The 20,761-nt window shown below is 34.2% G+C and overlaps 1 protein-coding gene across 1 annotated transcript in view; it reads left to right on the top strand.

The window, feature by feature from the left end:
* SMC6 (structural maintenance of chromosomes 6) overlaps positions 1 to 14,820 on the top strand; it is a 98,059-nt gene extending 83,239 nt beyond the window's left edge. The window contains exons 24-27 of the mRNA XM_008057485.2: positions 423 to 528; positions 8,724 to 8,876; positions 13,131 to 13,228; positions 14,334 to 14,820. Of these exons, the coding sequence (XP_008055676.1) occupies positions 423 to 528; positions 8,724 to 8,876; positions 13,131 to 13,228; positions 14,334 to 14,448 (472 nt within the window). The 3' untranslated portion in view covers positions 14,449 to 14,820. The remainder of the gene's footprint in view (positions 1 to 422; positions 529 to 8,723; positions 8,877 to 13,130; positions 13,229 to 14,333) is intronic.
* Positions 14,821 to 20,761: the final 5,941 nt, after the last annotated feature.

The raw sequence follows: 20,761 nt of genomic DNA, 5'->3' as shown, positions 1-20,761 counted from the left end.
AAATTGGGAGGAGACAGGCAAAGGAATAGACAGTTTGTCCATTTATTTTATCACCACTAGAGTTTAATTCTGTGAAGGACAACCTATGTCTCATGTATGTAAGTAATGCCTTATGTTAATTAGTTGAGTGATACATTCCTCAGTACTGATTGTGGGTATAATGGGATATATTAAATATGGGATGACACTTTTACTCATTTTATAGAATTTTTTATTATAAAAGTATATGAACTAGTAAAAATTAAGGGTCGCGAATGAAATAAAGACACAAGGAAGAAAATATTAAAACTTACCTGTTAAATGGGCAACCATCGTTGACTTTTTGGTATATTTTTGCCTGATTTTCTTACATGCTTAGATCATGCTGAATATATACGTTTAAAATCTTTGTCTTCTTTTTAATGTGCCCTTTTTTTTTTAAGGTGTTTGACTTTACGATGCAAATTGTACTTTGACAACTTACTATCTCAGCGAGCCTATTGTGGAAAAATGAATTTTGACCACAAGAGTGAAACTCTTAGTATATCAGTAAGTATCTCAATTTTTTGCATCTTAATCATTGGGAAAATTAGCTACTTCTTTTCTTTCGGTGAAATATTGAAAGTTTTAACCTGCTGTTTTTGGAAGAAAGATCCTAGTTTTAAATTAAGGATAGTCTGTGTTAATGTGTTAATAATTAAATTGTTCACACTGAATATAACTACTAGTTTAGGGTTTTTTTGTTTTTTTTAAGATAAATACATTCTTTTCTTAGGATAATAATTAGGAATTTTATCTTCAGTAACAAGTGTTAACCTCGACTTTTCACCCCACTGGTTCCTTTTTAAAATTCACACAGCATTTTAAATTATGTGTGATATTATGGGAAGTTTCTAGTAGCACTATAGGAAGCAAAGAAAGTTCTACCCATGTAATTGAGTGTGTATTTATTTAATTCTGAAGTGTCTCTACATCTGTCCTCATAGGTAAACAAAGCTACCACATGCAACTTTGTGGAGTTTATATAGCTGTGGATTCTTTCAAAGTCACATGTATTAAAAAGGGATCGTATGGCATTTTTAAAAAGTGTACTCAGGAGATCAAGAGAAGCTACCAATGTAAATAAAATCTGTGGCAGAGTTTTCAAATAGTTACTTTCTACTCTTAGTTGCCATATATTTTATCCTTCCATATTAATACTTTGTATAAATATCAGGTATTTGGAACATTTTTGTTGTTTGAAATCTCTGCATTTTAACCATATTAGAAAGCTAACTTTTACCCTCCCTTGATTTAAATTTGTGCCTGTAAAATATTGATAGATCTTCACCCACCATTTATTTTTAAGAGTCCCAGTCATTAAAGATAACAGATTTGAAAGTATTGGGAGAAATTGTGCTTGTTGGTAGGGAGGTAGTATGTCATGGTTGTTTTTGTTCTCACTGCAAACTATGAGAAAGCCAGAGACATTACAAAGCTTCTATTTTTAAAGACATTGGAAAGCTGTAGAGCAAAAGTGACTAGAATAATTGAAATCCCACGGAGTTGGGGAGACTGTCCAATGTAAGGAGACAATTGCCATATGTTTTCTTTTCTGGATGCATTTGCCCACTTGGGTCTTACAGTGGTAGAGGAGGGCTGGCAAGACAGAGTAGAAACTTGGGCAGTTCTAGACACCTAAGTGCACTTAATTCCTAAGTTCTGGTGTCATGCACAATTAGCCCAAGGAATGAATGAAAGGAAAGCCTTATGAAAATTGCAACTCAACCCCAACCCAGCTTTTTCCATGATTGGCAGTCAGCCCTACCATACTGCTAACTTAACAGAAGGCAAAGGGGACCCTCTTAAGAGAAATATATCACCTGGAACCTCTGTCATTCCTTTATACAAAATATCAAGCATAAGGTAAAAAAAAAAAAAAAAAAAAGATAGAGTACTTGCCTTGTAAGATCAGGAATGCAGCAATCATGTCCATGTCCACCATTTCTATTCAGCATTGTTTTGGAAGTTCTAGTCAGTGCATTAAGTCAGGGGAAAAAAAAGGCATACATATTGGAAAGGAAGAAGTAAAATTTTCTTTATTCATAAGCAGTAACATGGTTATCTGTGGAGAAAATCTGATGGAATTTACAAAAAGAGCTACTAAAACTAGTAAATGCATCTAGCAAGATTGCAGGTACAATCAGTATACAAAAATGACTTATATTTCTGTATACTTAAATTATCATAAATTTAAAAATTTTTAAATGCTATTTATGTCAACATCAAAAATATAAAATACTTAGGGAAAAAGGTGACAAAAAGTATTTAAGACCTGTATAATGCAAACTATGAAAAGAAATTATGAGAAATTAAAGAAGACATAAATAAATGGGTCTATATATAGGATTAATGGATCAAATGACTCAGTATTATTAAGATTTTAGCAAAATTGATCTGTAGATTCAACACAATTTTCATCAAAATACCAACAGAATTTTTTTTGTAGAAATTGACAAGTTGATTCTAAAATTTATGTGGAAATGCAAAGGACCTAAAATAGCCAAAATAAATTTGAAAAGGAAGAACAAAATTGTAGGATTTGTCAAATTGTATATTTTTGATATGTGCAGTTTATTATATTTTATTTATATACCTCAGTGCTGTAAAACTCACCAGATAGGTGAAGAAGCGTAGAAATGTGACTGATTTTATTTTTTTGAAATAGGAAATAGAATTGGACTCACAGATGATATTTATAAGAGATAGCAGACTAGTATTTTAACCATATATTAATAGAGTTGTCCATAAACAAAATGGACAAAAAAGACAGAATTTCAACATAGAATTGGAATCTGCAGTTTCAACATAGTATTGGAATCTACAAGAATAATCATTGGCTGTTCTATAACTGAAAAGTGCAATATCTGAACTCATTGGAGGATTTAACAGCCAACTGTACACAACAGAAGACAAAATTAGCAGAACTCAAAGCAAGTTAAAAGGAAATAATCTAAAGTGAGCAGCAGACTGGGTGCGTTGGCTCATGCCTATAATTGTCTCTACAATAAATTAAAAAATCATTCAGGTATGATAGTATGCACCTGTAGTTCCAACTACATGGAAGGCTAAGACAGAGGATCACCTGAGCCCAGCAGCTAGAGGCTGCTGTGGCCATGAGCGTGCCACTGCACTTTAGCCTAGGCAACAGAGTGAGATTCTAACTTCAAAAAAAAATCACACCAAAAAAAAAAACAGAAGAGAAAACACTGAACAGACTTTAAGAAATATGAGGAGGAATAGTCAGCAGGTTTAACATAAGTATAATTGGAGTTCTTGTGGGATAGCAGAAAGGAATGAACAGAAAGATTTTTTGAATTGATAATAGTTGAGAATTTTCAAAACTGAAATTCATCAACCCAGATTCAGAAACCTCAGCAACTCCTGAGTGAGATATGTACAAAAGAAACCACACCCAAGCACAAGATAGTTAAATAGCTAAAACCCCAAAACAGAGATAATCTTAAAAGTACCAAGAGAAAAAAATATACATTGCTTGCCAAGGAACAATAATAAACCCAAAAAAGTCTGTTACCTGACAGACTTTAAAGTACAAAAGGATTAAAAAACAAAAAAACTGCTACTTAGAATTCTATAACTAGCACACCTGTCTTTCAAAAATGAAGATGAAACATCGTAGTCTTAAGATAAACAAAAGCTGAAGAAAAGTATTCTTCATGACACTTGGCCTACAACAAATACTAAAGAACATCCTCAGATGAAAGAAAAATATCTGCAGATGGAAACATGAAACTGTAGAAGGAACAGGGAGCATTGCAAAAGGTAAATATATGGGTATATATAAAACAACTTTGGCTATCTAAAACAATAATAATAGTGTTTTGAAGGGGTTAGAAGGTGTAAAATATATGACAGCGCAAAAGAGGAATTGGAGTACATGGAGTTAAACAGTTGTAAGATGCTTACAACTTTGAGAAAGTTATACTAATACTAATTTAAAATAATCAAATATATCAGAGGTACATATTACATCTCCAGAGTAACTACTGAGTTTTAAAAGATTGTATCATTAAAAAGCTTACAGATACCAAGTTAAAAGCATGAAAAAGAAAAATACTTAAGTGAAGGCAAAAAAGGAAAAACAAACATATAGAACTAATTGAAAATAAATAGGTGAGTGACTTAAACCTAGATACGAGGAGAGAGAACCCAAAGAAACCCAGCATTTATTTATTTAAAAATTGTGTATTTACTCTTACATGTTTAAATTTCAGTTACCTTCAAAATACTCTCTGATGTACTACACCTATCAAGATGCTTTTTCCACTGTTCAAAACAGTTTTTGAACTCATCAGTTTTGATGCCTTTTAGTGCTTCTGCCATTTTTTATTTCACCTCTTCCACATCAGCAAAACATTTTCCTTTGAGGGCTTTTTCATCCAAGGGAAAAAAAAAAAGTCACTTGGGGCGAGATTGTGTGAACAGGGAGGGTGGATGGAGCAGAAGGGTCATGCCGTTTTTCTGGTCAAAAACTGCTGAATACTCAATGCATTGTGGGCAAGTATATTGTCATGGTAGAAGGACCAGTTACTTGTTTGCCACAACTAAAGATGTTTCTTCTGCAAATTGTGATGCGGTCTTTTCAAAACTCCCAGAAGAAAACCTTGGTTGACTGCTTGTTCTGGAGGAACAAATTTTGAGTGGACTGCAAGGGGCTAACCCTCCAAAAGATAATCCTAGCTTTTTTTGGATCCCTCATACATCAGTAATTACATTAAGTGCAAAAATACTAAATAATTAAATTAAAAACAAAAATTTGTCAGACTGCATAGAAAAATATAAGAATCAATCTTAATGTGGTTTACAAGAGACACTTTAAATACTAATTTAAGGAAGGAGAAAGATCTAAGTAAAATATGAAAAAAAGATATACCATGCATGCAAATATAGCCAAAAGGAATTTGGAAAAGCTATTATAATAACAAACTAGGTAAACCTTATACAAGAAGTATTACTAGAGACCGAAAGGGAAATAAAATACATACAATTGAGATAACTAAAAGGCAAAGTAGACGAATTGACAGTTATATTCGGGAATGTTAAAAAACTTTTCTCAGTAATTCATGAACCAATCATATTAAAAATATATAAGGCTGTAGCAGATTTAAATCATACCACCAAATTGACCTTATTGGCAGAGCTATACAACATTGTACCAAACTGTGCAGATTACATACATTTTTTTTCTTATTTTTTAAATAGGACATTTTAAGGACTTTTTGTTTTGAAAGATGTGGAACATTTACCAAAATTTTCATGGCCGTAATACAAATCTCAACAAACTTCAAGATTGATATTATAAAGAATGCATTGTAAAGGTGAATGAAATTAGTAATAACGGAAAGCTAACCTAAAATTTCCCAAATGTTAGAAAATAAATTAAGCGACATTTTAAAATAATCCATAGATCATAAAAAAGTCATATGGGAATTAGAAGATAATTTTGAATCAGATAATAAAAGCAAAACATCACAACTTGGAGGATACAGCCATCAGATTTCTCAGAAGGGAATTTATAGTTCTGAATATGTATATTATTAAAAAAAGAAAGCTGAGCATTAATTATCTAAATTGCATCTCAGGAAATTAGAAAAAGAAAAGCCAACAGAAAATGAGGGGGGAACCAAAATTAATAAAAACATAATTATCTCATAGTATACTTGGAATTTGTTCCTCCAGATTAAGTGGTCAATCAAGATTTTTATCTGGAAGTTTTAGGAAGGTTCCATCATGATTGTTGAAGAATCATTCTCAATTATGGCAAACAGGTGACTAGTTTCTTCCACTATGACAGCACACCTGCCACACTGTGCTGAGTGTTCAGCAGTTTTTGACGAAAAATGTCATGACCTCCATGCCCCACCCTTCCTATTTATCTCATCTCACCCCAAGTGACTTTTTTTTGTTTCACCGGGTACAAAAAAGTCCTCAAAGAGAAATGTTTTGCTGATGTGGAAGAAGTTAAATAAAAAAATGGCAGAAGCACTTTTTAAAAGGTATCAAAATTGACTAGTTCAAAAACTGTTGTGAGCAGTGGAAAAAAATCTCGGTAGGTGTATTGTAATAAACGGAGAGTACTTTGAAGGTAACTGAAGTTTAAACTTGTAAGAATAAATACACAATTTTTTATAAATAAATTCCAGGCTTTTGGAGGCCTTCCCTCATGTATGGTTACCTGATTAACGCCAAAGACTCCACTGTAAGCCTAGGGGGAAAGAGTCATTTTCTCATGAGTGATGTTAGGTTCAAATTATTGGATATCCTTTTGATAAAATAATAGCACACAAACTTTGGTCCCTTTCCTCACATTATGTACAAAAAAGTAATTTAGAAATTGATCATAAATGTAAATGTAAAACAGTAAAGCTTCTAGAAGAAGACAATATCTTTATCTTTTTAATGAACATTTTTAAAAATGGGACACAAAAAACAGTAACCTGCTCAAAAGAAAAGATTGCTAATTTAGTCCCTTAAAATTAAGAATTTCTCTTCATCAAAAAGTGACATTAAAAGAATGGAAAGCTACAGCCTGGGAAAAGATATCTGCAATATATACCTGCAACAAAAAAACTTATCTAGAGTGTTTAAAGAATAATGCATATTAAAAGAGACTGGCAACACATTTTAAAATGGCCAAAAGGCTTAAACAGGAACCTCATAAATTAAGGTATCCAAATGATGAAGAAGCACATGAAAAAGTGCTCAGAATTGTTAGTCATCAGAGAAAAATTGAAACCACAGTAAGTTACTTATATATCCTTACTAGGATTAATAAAATGAACAAGACTGGCAGTATCGTGTGTTGGTGAGGATGTGTAATTAGAACTTTCATGTATTTCTGGTGGGAGTATAATTTGGTAGAACTAATTTGGAAACCTGTGTACCAATGTCTGTTAAAGTAGTTCTACTCTTGGGCATAATCTCAAGAAAAATGAAAGCCTGTTTTCTCAGATATGTTTGAAAAAGGACAAAGGAATTTTATTTATAATAGCCAAAACTAAGCAACACTATGTCCACCTACAGTCAAATGTATGGATTAGGGAATACTCATACAATGGGACCCCATTCAGTAATGAAAAGAACAAACTACTGCTATATTCAATGTAGATGAACTGATAGTGGTGAGAGAAAGAAGCCAATCACAAGAGTATACATATTGTACATACATGTGAAGTATATATACAAAGGAGTACATGTAATATATACATTGTACACATGAAGTTCAAAAACTGGTAAAATTGATCTGTGGGGATTAAAAGTGAGAATAGTGGCTACCTTTTGGGGGGTGGTAATGACACAGGGAATTTGCTGAGATGTTGGGAATGCAGTGTGTCTTGATCTCAGTAATAGTTACTCAGGTGAGTGTGTTAAAATTATTTAAGTTGTACATTTAAGCTTTGTGTTCTTTAACATATATAACTTACACTCTAATTTAAATGGGGGGAGGGGAATATTAGGAGCGCTTGAATAATTAATCCCAAGCGCTAACTTGTACAGACAACTCAAGATAAGACTGTTTGATATTATCATCTCTGTTATTTAAAAGACTACTGTTGCCTTAATAATCTTTATCTCCATTTTGCTAATAAAGAAAATGACACTAAAGTCCCATTATGGTTAGTAATAGAGGAGGAGTAAAAGATTTGCAAAATTTATCTAGGGCATTATGAGATTGATGCAAAATACGCAGTTTTGGAACAAAAGATTGCGTCTTGGTATTTCTTGCTTTTATATGGAGTTTTTTATCTGGTTGGTTGTTGTTTTGATTTGGCTTTTTATTGTTGTTAATGCTACTTTTTCATTTGGGGGTTCATAGGGGATTCCCACTTATAGATTATGTAAAATGTTAGTATATATTTGAATTCATAATTTTTATAACCCTTAGAATATTAAAAAATAAACCAATGCTTACTGAGAACAACATAATTTTTCCAATAATAGACTGGAAGATGTTGGAAGCTATTTGTTTGCTATTGATATAAAAACTGGTGTCATTTTTTTCACCTTGTATACATGTGTTTATCTGGCATTCTGTCAAAATGAAATAGAGTTCTTCCTAATGTTACTTTATATTATCAGGAAAGTGTGCAAAAGATTTATTAACTTCATTAATTGCTTTTTTTAGCAAAGAAGAAATTTTTAAGGCTATTTTGTATGTGTCTCAATCCATGTTTGCAGTTCATTCTGTCTGGCCAGTGTAAACCTCCAGGATGGTCCTATGTCCTTTTGACATTCAGTAATTAATTTTAATGCATCTTAACCACTAGGTGTCACTGTAATTCAAGTAACAAAAAATTCTCTTTTTCCTTTTGAATGTTTTCAACTCTGTTTCAAGAGGACTAGTTTAAATTATTTATTGTGATCAGTAATGTTTGATTAACACTGACACTTTGTATAATTAAGCTTTTGGAATTTTTGTATGTTAGATTCAGTTACATTGAGAAAAAGTTTTCAATTTGATTCTCTTGCAGTAAAACAAAAACACCATTATATACATCACTGTTTCACTGTAAAATATTTTTAATGGTATATATATCATTTCCACATCACTAAGTCATTTTATTATTATTTTTTTAACTATAAATCCTGTGGTTTTTTGTTTTATTTTGTTTTTTTAACCCATGTTGTAGAGAACTTAATCTGACTTTCTATACTGTTTTTTGTTCCTTGTCATCTCATCCAAGGTTCAGCCTGGAGAGGGAAATAGAGCTGCCTTCAATGACATGAGAGCCTTGTCTGGAGGTGAACGTTCCTTCTCCACAGTGTGCTTTATTCTTTCCCTGTGGTCCATTGCTGAATCTCCTTTCAGATGTCTGGATGAATTTGATGTCTACATGGTATTATTAAATTTTAAATTCTCTATTGTATTTTTTGTTTGTTTAAAACATGTATTTTGAGAAGATGCAAATCTTTCTTTGGTTTTCCCATAACACAAAAGATCCTGTCCTGACCCTTCAGTCTGTGATCAGTGGTGGGGAAGAACTATAGAATTTGAGTTCCCTCCCCTGCTTTCCTGCAGTACCTTCAGAGATGCCTCATGGACTGCTCCTCCTCTTTCCCAATGTGGCCATTTTTATTCCCCATCAGCTAGACTCTGTCTCCTTCAGCTTCTTAACTAGCTTATTTTCAACAACCATAAACATGTTCACGCTCTTTTGTTTTAATACAAAATTATAGCCAGTTCACCATCCTTGTTTTGACTCACCTAGCTACTGTTTGCTGCCCCTTCCTTCACAGCCACACTTCTCAAAGAGTAGTGTATAGACATAAGGGAGCAAGAACTTTTAACTCAGGTTAAAAAAACCAAGGATTTGAGACCTACCTCTGCAACCAGTTATTCAAATAACTTTAGGCAAAATATTTATCTTTTTGGGGTCTCAACTTCATCTATAAAACAAGGTTATTATTATCTCCTACCTCATAGGATTAGAGTAAGGGTCAAATGATGTCTTTCATGTAATATACTTACTGTGGTGCAGGCATGTAGTAAGTCTTCCTAAATTAATAATTAGTCATTCTCTTCTTGATACCTCATCCTTTTCTAAACCAACTGCAGTTTGGGTGTAGACTACACTTGTCTAGCAAAACTTGATTAGCAAAGGTCATAAATGACTTTAATCCTACTTTGTTTCTTTGACACCACATGTCTATCCTTCATCTTTTAAAATGTATCTTCTTACCAGCTGCTATCTTCCTTGATATGGTCTGTAGACTACATGGCTGCTTTCTTGCTTGCCAGTAAAACCTGAGAGGCAGGGATCTGGGAGGAATGAAGTTTGTTTCTGAATTCAGAATTCGAGAAAACAAACCAGTATAGATACCAAGACCAGCTCAGCTCCTCAAATTTTACAGTCTGTATTTATAAGCCTAAGCATTGAAGTTTGCTATTTGTTAACATCAAACAATATAACTTATAAAACATTCTGTAAGATTCCATTTACAGTTGTGTTTTGTCAGTAACACTCATTGTTTACATATTCTTCGTACCCGTTACTAGGAACCTGTAATTTTCATTTATCCTTAACTCAAAGGGGTTAGCAGAGCTTACTAGAAAATGAAATATTATTCATTGTGATATATCATTAGCCAATGGGTGCAACAAAACAAAACATGTACTGGTTATGGTTATGTGATTAATATAATTATATTTCTAACTTTAACTATTGATCACAGGGATGAATAGCAACCTATTCTGCTAACTGTGACTATAACCATGGAATCTATGATTCATTCTGCTCCAGGGAGAGTCAGCACAGTCTTAATGATTCTAAGGATTGCGGGTACATGCAGGGCAGTAACCCTAAGCAGTCCAACATTATTAGTAGTAGAGGGCTACTTTAAGAGGGTGTCTTCATCATTTCCCCACTCTCAGCTGAAGCCATGATATCTATCATGGACTTACTGATGATTTGCTGTTTCAACCTGAACATGCATATGACTTCTTCCCTCTGATGATTTTTGTAGGTTAGAGACTTGGTTACAAGCTTAAGAATTTTGGCCATACTTTCCATACGAAGTTTGAAGGGGGCATATATTAAGACTCTATTATCAACACAGTTAGGAGGAACTTTCCTATCCTTGATAGAATAGAATACCTTTAAGACCCAGCAGAATCCAAGAGAAAATGTTTGAGAACTAATCTGAAACCTTCCCAAGCACCTCCTTACTGTATGCATTTGAATCACCTGTAGCATCAATACTGGTTTTCATTTGGTCTGCCATTGTTGTTATGTTCCCTGATTCATCTGGGATCAAGTTGCAGCATTCAGTGTATATAATGGCGCAAAAGCCTCCTTGGGATTCAGTGAGAATATCTAAGACCATTCTGTTTTGCAGGACTGCTTTCTTCATTAATTAAACTTCTGTATTTAGCATCATTAAAATAACTCTGCTTTCACAATGCAAATTTTAAAGTCATTTCTAAATGACTGTTTTAGTATAACCAAAATGGCCTCTTTTCATCCTCTTCCCTGCTATTCTTGTGTTCTTCTCTTGTTCTTAATCTGCCAAGCTGCCTTGCCTTATTCTGTTGCCCTTAAATTTTGAGGTCTTCTTCTTTTGCTTGTTACACCGTTGTTGATTTTCCTGGATTCCATGCAAAGCTACTACTTGCATATGGATGGATACCATACCAACTCAATCATCACCTAACTTTAACACCCATGATTTATCTGCTATTCTTCCTTCTTTAAGGCTGCTGTCTTTACAGATCTTTCTTTAGTTTCTGCCCTTTTCTCCTTTCTCACTGAAACTCTTACTCTCATCTGCCCCTCCTCACTTCATGCCTATTGTAATAACCTCTTTTCCAGACTTTCAGACTTTCATCTGACTCTTTCAGTCTATCCTCCACCTTTTTGGCAGGTTTATTTTTCTAAAGTAGATCGGATTGTAGTCACTCACTTATTAAAAATTCTTCAGTGGTTAAGTGTTGTATATGGGGTAAATGTTTAATTCTGTAGCATAACTTTGAGACCCTTCACGATAAAGTATTTACTTACTTTTTCATCCATACTAAACTGTTTGTAATTTTCCAAACACAATTCCTCTACTTGGTGCCTTCTTTCATTGTATGTCACTCTAGTAATCTTTCAAATGTCATCTTTGTGAAACTTCCATGGCTGCCATAGCCTGTCAAACTGGACCAAGAACTTCTAAGAGCTTCCTTGGCACCATCTTACATTGACTCATTATATTATTTTTGTTATAAAATATATTATTATAATATTTTATATTTTTATTCTTTTGAATTACCTATTTTTATGTCTGAATCTTCCACCAGATTGTAACCTTTTTGAAGTATCAACTATGTCTTAATCATATTTGTATCTCCTAATACCTAGCCCATAATAATCATTCAGGAACTGCTTATGTATGAATTAGAATTTATACTTGTAAGTGCTGTATAATCCTTCAGTGTTAGGTTTTTTTCTGTGATACCATTGCTGAAGATGAATTAGAAATTTCTCTGAGAATTATCTTCAAAATTAATTCACAAATCGTAGAATGTGATGATTCTGTCTATGCAATGTTTTTGAGCAAAATGCCTTTATGCAGTCTTATTGACCATTTTATATGTCAAATTTAATTCTAAACAGTTTCTTTTTCTTTCAGAAACTTAGAGCTTCTTAATCAGAATGGCATTTTGCCCCAGTGAAATTATTCAGAAGAATGTACCCAACTTCAGAAAGCTAATCCAAGGGGAAAAAATATTTTTTGTTGCATTAGAAGCTTTGTTATTACGTGATAGGCCTCTCAGGGCAGATATGCTTGATAGAATTTTTATAATCACAGCCACTTAGCAATATAGCCAGAATTTGGGTCCCCTTTTGACTTCAAGGCCCTTGTTTTAAACCACCATGCTATATTGCCATGTAGAATTTCGAATAAGACCTTTAAAATATGTGTTTATTTGTCTATTATTTTAACATTCAGGAATTTCAAGGGGGGATGAGGAATACTTTGATTTTCTTCTTTTACTGTTATTTAATTTAGAGACAATAAGCACAGGTATAATTCATTTAATTTCAAAACCTATTCTAACTAAGCTTTATTCCTATTGCTTTGCCCTAATTTGCTACTTAACTTACTTTAAAGATTCAGTAGAGAAATTGGTCTATAAATTCAAATTGTTTCACATCAAACAAATTGTAGAGGTAATGGGGAAGGGCAGACTTTTTAAAACACTTTAATTAGTGAGGGAAAATTAGAGAGACTTAATAAATTTGAGACTAGACACTTTGTTACCCTTACCTGAGTGATTAACCATTACTGTACAAGTTAGCTTTATTCTATAAACAGTTGTATCTTTTGAATATTTTCTAGTGATTTGAATTGCTACATATACTTGAAAGAGGAGGCTGTATGTACAAATACTTTGAGTATAGAAATTACCTGGCAAATGTAGTCATTCATATATTTTCTCTTAATAGTTTCTGATATTATCTTTTCGTGTATAAATTTCTTGTCATCATAGTTGTGGATAATGACTGATCTGTAGATGAAAATTCAGTTTGTATCAGCTCGCAGAATGCTGCTGTTACAAGAATGTGATTGTTAGAACAGCAGTCTTGACTTTTACCTTTGTTCTTCAGGATATGGTTAATAGGAGAATTGCCATGGACATGATACTTAAGATGGCAGATTCCCAGCGGTTTAGACAGTTCATCTTGCTTACACCTCAAAGCATGAGGTAACTTTTTAAAATTTTCTGAATATGTGTCAAGTATATAAAAGGGAGAAAAAGACTTTATAATTTTATTTTGAAAAATACAAATACATAAAGGACCAATTAAAAGAAAATAATGGCTCCTAAATAGTTGGGAAGATTTAGGATAATGTTTCCTTTTCTAGATATTTGAATGTTTACTAGTGTTAATTTCCTTTCATAACTGAAGCAAATAGATTGGAATATGATTATTGACCTGTTACTATTTGTATTTTGAATCTGCTCCTTTATAGTTCTGACCAACTCATATAAAGTAATTTTAGCAAGTCTGTTTAAACTAAAGAAACGATTTCCCTTTTCATGACTCTTTTTTTGGTGACTTGAAAATATGAATCTTTATAAACAGTGCTGGCAATCGATATTCATTGCATAACTACAGAGTGTCAGGCACTGTGTCACTTATAGTTGATATTCTGTGTCTGATGTAGTCATGTGATCATATGGGGATTTAAATTTGTGAGTGATAATACTTAGATAACTCCTTCCTTGATAGACAGCAACAAGAGTTAAAAATAGTTGATATGTAGGCCGAGCGTGGTGGCCCAAGCCTATAATCCCAGCACTTTGGGAGGCTGAGGTGAGAGGATTGCCTGAGCCCACAGGTTCGAAACAGCCTGGGCAACTTGGTGAGACCTCATCTCTACAATTTAAAAAAAAAGCTGGGCATGGTATCACATGCCTATAGTTCCAACTACTTGGAAGACTAAGGCAGAAGGATAGACAGATCACCTGAGCCCAGCAGGTCGACAATGGGATGGCCCTGAGTGTGCCACTGTACTCCATCCAGCCTGGGTGACGGAGTGAGGCTCCAACTCAAAAAAAAAAAAAAAAAAGTTGATATGGAAATCTTCATTTTCTTTTCCTCTAAAGTGAAAACCCATGGGATCTAGCAGGAAATTAATTTTTTAAAATTAAATTATTTCCTTATTGCCAATATTTCTCGTAGAACTCTAAATATTAGACATATCCCAGATAACAGCTATTTAAGTATTTGCATGAGGTAGGGTTTTTTTTCCCATGGGTAAAAATTTTCTTGGAAATTTGACTTACCTAATTTTACTTCCTCCAGCTCACTTCCTTCAAGTAAATTGATAAGAATTCTTCGAATGTCTGATCCTGAAAGAGGACAAACTACCCTGCCTTTCAGACCTGTGTCTCAAGAGGAAGAAGATGACAGAAGTTGATTTGTATCTTAATATGCCTTGTCCTCATGTTGAAAGATTTGTGAAGGAAGAAAATTTCTGGACACTTTCACATAATGAGACTGGATATATTCTAAAATTAAAGACACTTCTTTATATATCTGACCACCATCAAATGTATAAATAAGCCTAGAACATACAAACTACAACCAGCAATTTAAATTACTGTTACTTTTCTTTAAGAAACTCAATTTCATAGTACTGGTTTTGAATCTTTTTAAGTTTTTTTTTTTACTGTCTACTTTTATAGATTCTTTTTCAGAAGCAAAATTTTGTACATATGTACATGTCTGTTTAGTTTGAATTCATTTCTATAGTATTTTGTAAGAAAAATAAAAGTTTGAGTACCAGATTTTATTTAGTTTTGCTTTTCCAGAATATTACATTCTATAGGTAAATTATCAAAAATAGAAGAAGTGAGGGATTTCTCATTGCAAAGGTTGGGGTGCAAATGCAGTTTATGGACAAGGACATGTTTACTATAGATTTGTTGCTTATTAATTATGAGAGACCTACACAGTGCCGTGAATACTTTGAACAAGATTCCTGCTTACGGGCAATTTTTAACTGCAAAGATACGACTATAGATTGGTCTGTAACTTTTAATTAATTATTGTATTTTATCAAGTTTAAGATGCTGTCTATTTGTAAGACACTTTTACAAAGCACTGAATCACTGCTACCTCTGACACATGGTTTTTTTCTCAATCCTTTCACTGTCCTCCACCCAGATAAGAGCCTGTAACTGGTATCAGAACAGGATAATGACTGTTTTTCACGCTGACCTGCAGCCTGCTTATCTAGTTTAAAAGCTCTCAGTTTGCAGTCATGGGGCTTTCAGGTTTTGGACTCAGCTGAGAAAGGACACAGACCAGAGGGACTGTGCAGCCCAGGTTGTGAGAAGAACTGGGAGAATTAAGGATGGAGGGTCAGTTCTCATGGAGCAGGAGAGTCACTTGTAGCTGCAGGAGCCTGAGGCCAAGCTGTTGATGGAGAGCTGTCATCAATTATGAGACACATACTGGTTATAGAGATGTTAAAAAGTGTCCTTCTTAGAACGACCAATATAGTATATTGCAAAAAATGGTATTAACTTTAAAAAAAAAAAATAGGGCTTCTGCCTGTATTCACTGTGTTTGATACTAGGATTTGTGCTAAACTTTTAAAAAGCATATTGAATATCAACAAGAAGCATTCCTTATATTATATTACTAGCAATAAATATTAGAATAAATATTTATGACATTGAAAAGGAAGTGTTTTAAGAAAAAAAGCGATATCTTAAGAGCAGGGACACTTCTACTATTGAGAAAACTGGATTTTGTTTTTTTTTTTTTAGTGGGGATAGGAATCTATTATAATTTTGTCTTAAAATGAGATCAGTTGCCAAGTGAAGTTCAAAAACTTGTACTTTCTAATCTAAGAATTTATAGGAAGAAAATGTGTGTTGAATGTTTTAAACATTTCTCATTGACCATACCAAGTCTGATTCTAAAATTTACATTTGTCTTCAAAAAAAATTTACATTTGTAACTCAATTGTTTTAAAACTATTTTAACATACACATGCTTTTCTAAGTTAAAAATGAAGAAGAAAGCCGGGCTCGGTGGCTCAGCCTGTAATCCCGCACCTTTGGGAAGCTGAGGTGAGTGGATTGCCTGAGCCCGCAGGTTCGAGACCTGCCTGGGCAGCGAGACCTCATCTCTACAATAAATCAAAAAGTCAGCCGGGCATGGTAGCGCATGGCTGTAATTCCGGCTACTCGGAAGGCTGAGGCAGAAGGATCGCCGGAGCCCAGTAGGCGAGACTGCGATGGCCAGGAGCGGCCACTGCACTCCAGTCTGAGCGACAGAGTGACACTCCAACTCAAAAAAAAAAAAAAAAAATGAAAAAGAGTATATCAAATGCATAAACTTTTATTAGCTACGAAAGGAACTTCAGTGTCTGAATTTTGGGGATAGTTTTAAGTGTTTTGCTTCTTAATACAGAATGGTAAATATAATCCTCAGATATCCGAGCATCTCCTGTTGAAGATTATTCATTGCTTTGACCTTGCAGAGTTTTGGTTTTCACAATCAAAAGTGGAAATATCTTCATTTAATATTCTAAGTGGTAGTAATATTATTAGAATAAAAAGAGTTTTTAAAAAATATGTGTAACTTCTAAAAAATAAAACTTAAAATGGATATGTATTAAGAGCATGCTTTTGTGAATTGGGGAAGGTAATATTGACTAAATTGATCTTCTTGATGAACAATATTTAAATGCATCATACAGGTAACTCTTCGGCCCCTGCTTTATCATCAGTGCAGCTATGATTGAAAGAAGTCCTAGGAGTCAAGGAAGAACGACTTGCTTGGATCTTATATCTACCTTCTCAGATATTTGGTTTGTAAATAATTAAAATCATTCTTAAAATGACAAATGTGATGAGATTTTAGTAAACCAAAGTATTAGTAATACAGTTACTCAAATTGATAACCAACACTAACGATTCAGGCATTGCCTTTTTGAATATTTTCCAAGTTTTCATTTTTCATTTTCCCCTTCCATTTCCTAGAGGTTTTTTTTTTTTTTCCTTCTTATGTTAGTGTCTAGTGTTTTTATATGGAGGCCAAAATAATTAAATTCTGTGTAAAAAAAAAAAAATTATGTGGGACTCATGAATTAGATCAGAAGTGTTCCAACTGTGATGAAAACAAGTGATCCTGAATGTTTGATTACAAGTTCTCCTGAGTACAAATTAGATGCAAGAAGAAAGACAAAATGTTTAAAGTGTCCTGAGGCAATAATTTTCTGATTACATTTATGACTTGGTTATACGTCTATACTACATATGTTTCTACTTTGACCAATTCAGATTTTCTGGAGAATTGATTTGAAATTTACAGCCCTGAGAGCTTAAAGTTACTGATATTTCATGACTTGTACTAAATGCTCATGAACTTGAAGATATATCATCAAAATATTTCACAGGAATAGTTTTTCTTCTTTAAGGATTGGTAAAGTAATAATGTGGATATAAATAAGCTGTTTCTGAAGTTTTCTAAACTATATATAAAATATTGATGCCTAGCATATTTAATTTGGATGATGGCATCTGGATAGAATCCATAGAAATAGAAGTGGCCTAAGTATACTCACTAATCATAGCAAACTTAAGAGGCTTTTGCTGCCTAATTTTTCTTCAGTTTAAGAATGCAGAGATTAATTCATTAAAAAATGATAATATACCTGCCATGTGCTAGGTACTATTTTAAGCACTAAGGAATATTACAATAAGGAATATCAGTCTGCCCTCATGGAGTTTAAGATCTAGTTGACATAAGCAATACCATATATAACTTCAGCTAATAGTAATTCCTATGAACCAAAGTGCGATAAAGATTTGAGGAGGGTGGAGGGGAGTAGCATTCTATCTTGAGGGAAGACTGCAGAAGACAATATTTGAGCGGTGATAGAACAAGCTAAGGGAAGAACTCCAGGCAGAGGAAATTAGTGCAAGGGTCCTGAAGGGGAAATGGACTTCATGTCCAGGAATCCTAAGGTCATTGTCGATAGAGCATAGTGAGCAAAGAGGATTGGTGGGGTTAGGTTCAGCAAGACAGGATCATTTGAGGCTCTAAAGCCATGGTAAGCAGGTTTTCAGACCTGGTCTGGTAAGCATTTAAAAAGAAATCCTCTGCTGTGTGGCTAGATTAGGGTGAAGCAAACATGAAAAGAGGGCAAGTGATTTGGCGACAAAGTGATCTAGACAAGATGTTATGGTGACTAATACTAAGGTGGGGGAGACAGAAGCTTGCAAATTTGAAAGGCAGTGAAACTTGCTGATGAGATTACTAGAGTGGTGAGAAAGAAATCAAGGATATAATATCCTTGGGACCTAGGGCTTATACAACTGTATGAACAATTGTGCCGTTCATTGAGATAGGGATGATGCAGAAGTTCAGGGTGTAATGGATGACTGTGTAGGAAGATGAAAAACTCTGGTTTGAGCATACGGTATGTGAGATAACTTTAGACATGAATAGTTAATCAGGTACATAATGGGTAACTTTACATTGGTAAGTATAAAAACTTGGAAAGCAGTATCACTTAGGAGTCTGAATCTGTATTTCTGAGCACTTTTCAGTGACCCAAACTATTTGGGAAACTTAATAGTTTACCAAAAAGGAGCTGAAGGGGCTGGGCATGGTGGCTCTACCCTATAATCCCTGTACTTTGGGAGGCCGAGGTGAGAGGATTGCCTGAGCTTGGATTCAACACCAGCATGGGCAACTTGGTGTGAGACCTTGTCTCTACAATAAATCAAAAAATTAGCTGGGCATGGTAGCTTGCGCCTGTGGTCCCAGCTACTTGGAAGGATGAGGTAGAAGGATCGCCTGAGCCCAGCGGGTCAAGGCTGCAGTGGCCATGAGCGTGTCACTGCACTGCAGACTGGGTAACAGAGACTCCAACTCAAAAAAAAAAAAAAGCTAAGGGAACTGTGTGTCATTTTACTTAATAGCTCTAATTGGCTATCAATTTCTTGCTAGACCTCTGCACTCTCTTTGCTGTAAGACTCTCTGAAGGCATGTGTTTAAGCCTATGCTTTACTTCTTGATGTGATTTTCAACTGTATAGAAGAAAAGCATCTGGCCTTTAAAAAAAAAAGTAGTATATAGTCATCCAGAGAATATGACCCTGAATGAATTACAGGAAAATAAACCATTAAAGCAATGTGATTCCCTTTTTAAAATAGTATTGTGCACGAAATGGGATTAAATATGAAAATGTAGGGCTTCTAAACGCAAAAAGAGTTGAAAATAAGATACTTGGGGGCATTTTTCCTTCAGAATAGCAGCAAGGGCTAAACAGCTAATTAATATGGTAATTAAAATAGCCAAGTGCAATCTGGAGAACCCAGACTCATTTGAATAATTAGAGGAAGCCTAAAGTTGGTCCTTCCATAGGAACCACTGTGACTGGTTGGGATATGGAGGTCATGGATGACCCAGGTTGCTGAGATAATGCATGTTTAAGTGGAGCTAAAATGCAGAGGGTTGACTTAACCCTCAGTTCATGGCTCACCTTCAGCATGATCCAGGCAATACTTACTTATTTTTATGTCCATTATATTTAACATTATATTTTCCATAGATGGCCACAACAATAGAACCATTCCATGGTCTTCCAGAACTTTGTCTTGTAGCATCTAAGGCTCTTCTTAATCTGGGTAGATTTGTTACTCATTTATAACCGAGAGAATGCAGTAGAAGTGACATTCTGTGACTTCCAAGGCTAGGTCAGAAAAGGAAATGAAAAAGTCCTGCCTTGATCTTTGGAATACTCGTGCTGGAGCCCTGTGCTGCTGTGGAAGCAATCTGACTTCCTTGAGGCTGCCATGTAATGACAAAGCCTGAACTAACCATGTGGAGAAGTTCTATGACTGCATGAAGAGTCAACCTCTTATGTTCCACCATCTCACTATAACTACATGAGAGATTCCAAGCTAGACTGCCCAAATTAGTTGTTTCAGAATCCATGGCCTATAAAAACCATGAGAGATAACATAATAATTGTTTTAAGCTACTTGACTTTGTGGTGATTTTTTATATAGCAATAGTAACTGGAACAGATTTTAGTATCTGGAAGTATAAGTACCAAAATAATAAATTTAAAACATGTGGCACTGACTAGAAGGACTTTGAGGATACTGTTTATGAATCTAGAGGGCCTTGCAGAAGATATTGGCAGAAGCCTGGAGTTTTAAAGATACTTTTGGTGAGGGCTAAAGGAAAGTAAGAAAAATATAATTGAGAGAGAAAAGTAAACCCTTGTTATATAGTGGTTAAAAGTTTGGCAACACTAATACCATGGTAATATGGGAAATAGGAAACCTACCTAATAAACTAGGTAATCTACCCAAGGAAATGTATAAATAAAATACAAAAGGTACCTCCTAGCTGCCTCTTATTACCTACAACAAAATGTGAGAGAGATGAACTAAAGAACAAGCAATTATAAATATATATATATAAAGCGAATATCCTCATTCCCAGACTCTTTTCCAAGTGGCAACTTATTTTCAAATTATAAAATGCCTTTAGTGCAAAAATCAAATCCAGGGTGCAGCTGTAAGATCCTCAGAAAGATCTAAGGCAAGATTTTTTAGACCAGACAGATGAAAGTCTGCCTTCTAAGGGTGTGCCTTTCAGGTCCTCTCCATTAAACAGTAGAGCGTCTAAGACTGTTATGGGTATTGTTTCAAAGCAATATCACAATGCACCTTTTTTTTTTTTTCTTCTGAGTTGGA

The sequence above is a fragment of the Carlito syrichta genome, unplaced genomic scaffold (assembly GCF_000164805.1).
Source record: "Carlito syrichta isolate Samal-C Ts95f unplaced genomic scaffold, Tarsius_syrichta-2.0.1 Scaffold303031, whole genome shotgun sequence".
Classification (NCBI taxonomy): domain Eukaryota; kingdom Metazoa; phylum Chordata; class Mammalia; order Primates; family Tarsiidae; genus Carlito; species Carlito syrichta.
Note: the sequence above shows the minus strand (reverse complement) of the source record. Positions and strands in the feature narration are given on the sequence as shown.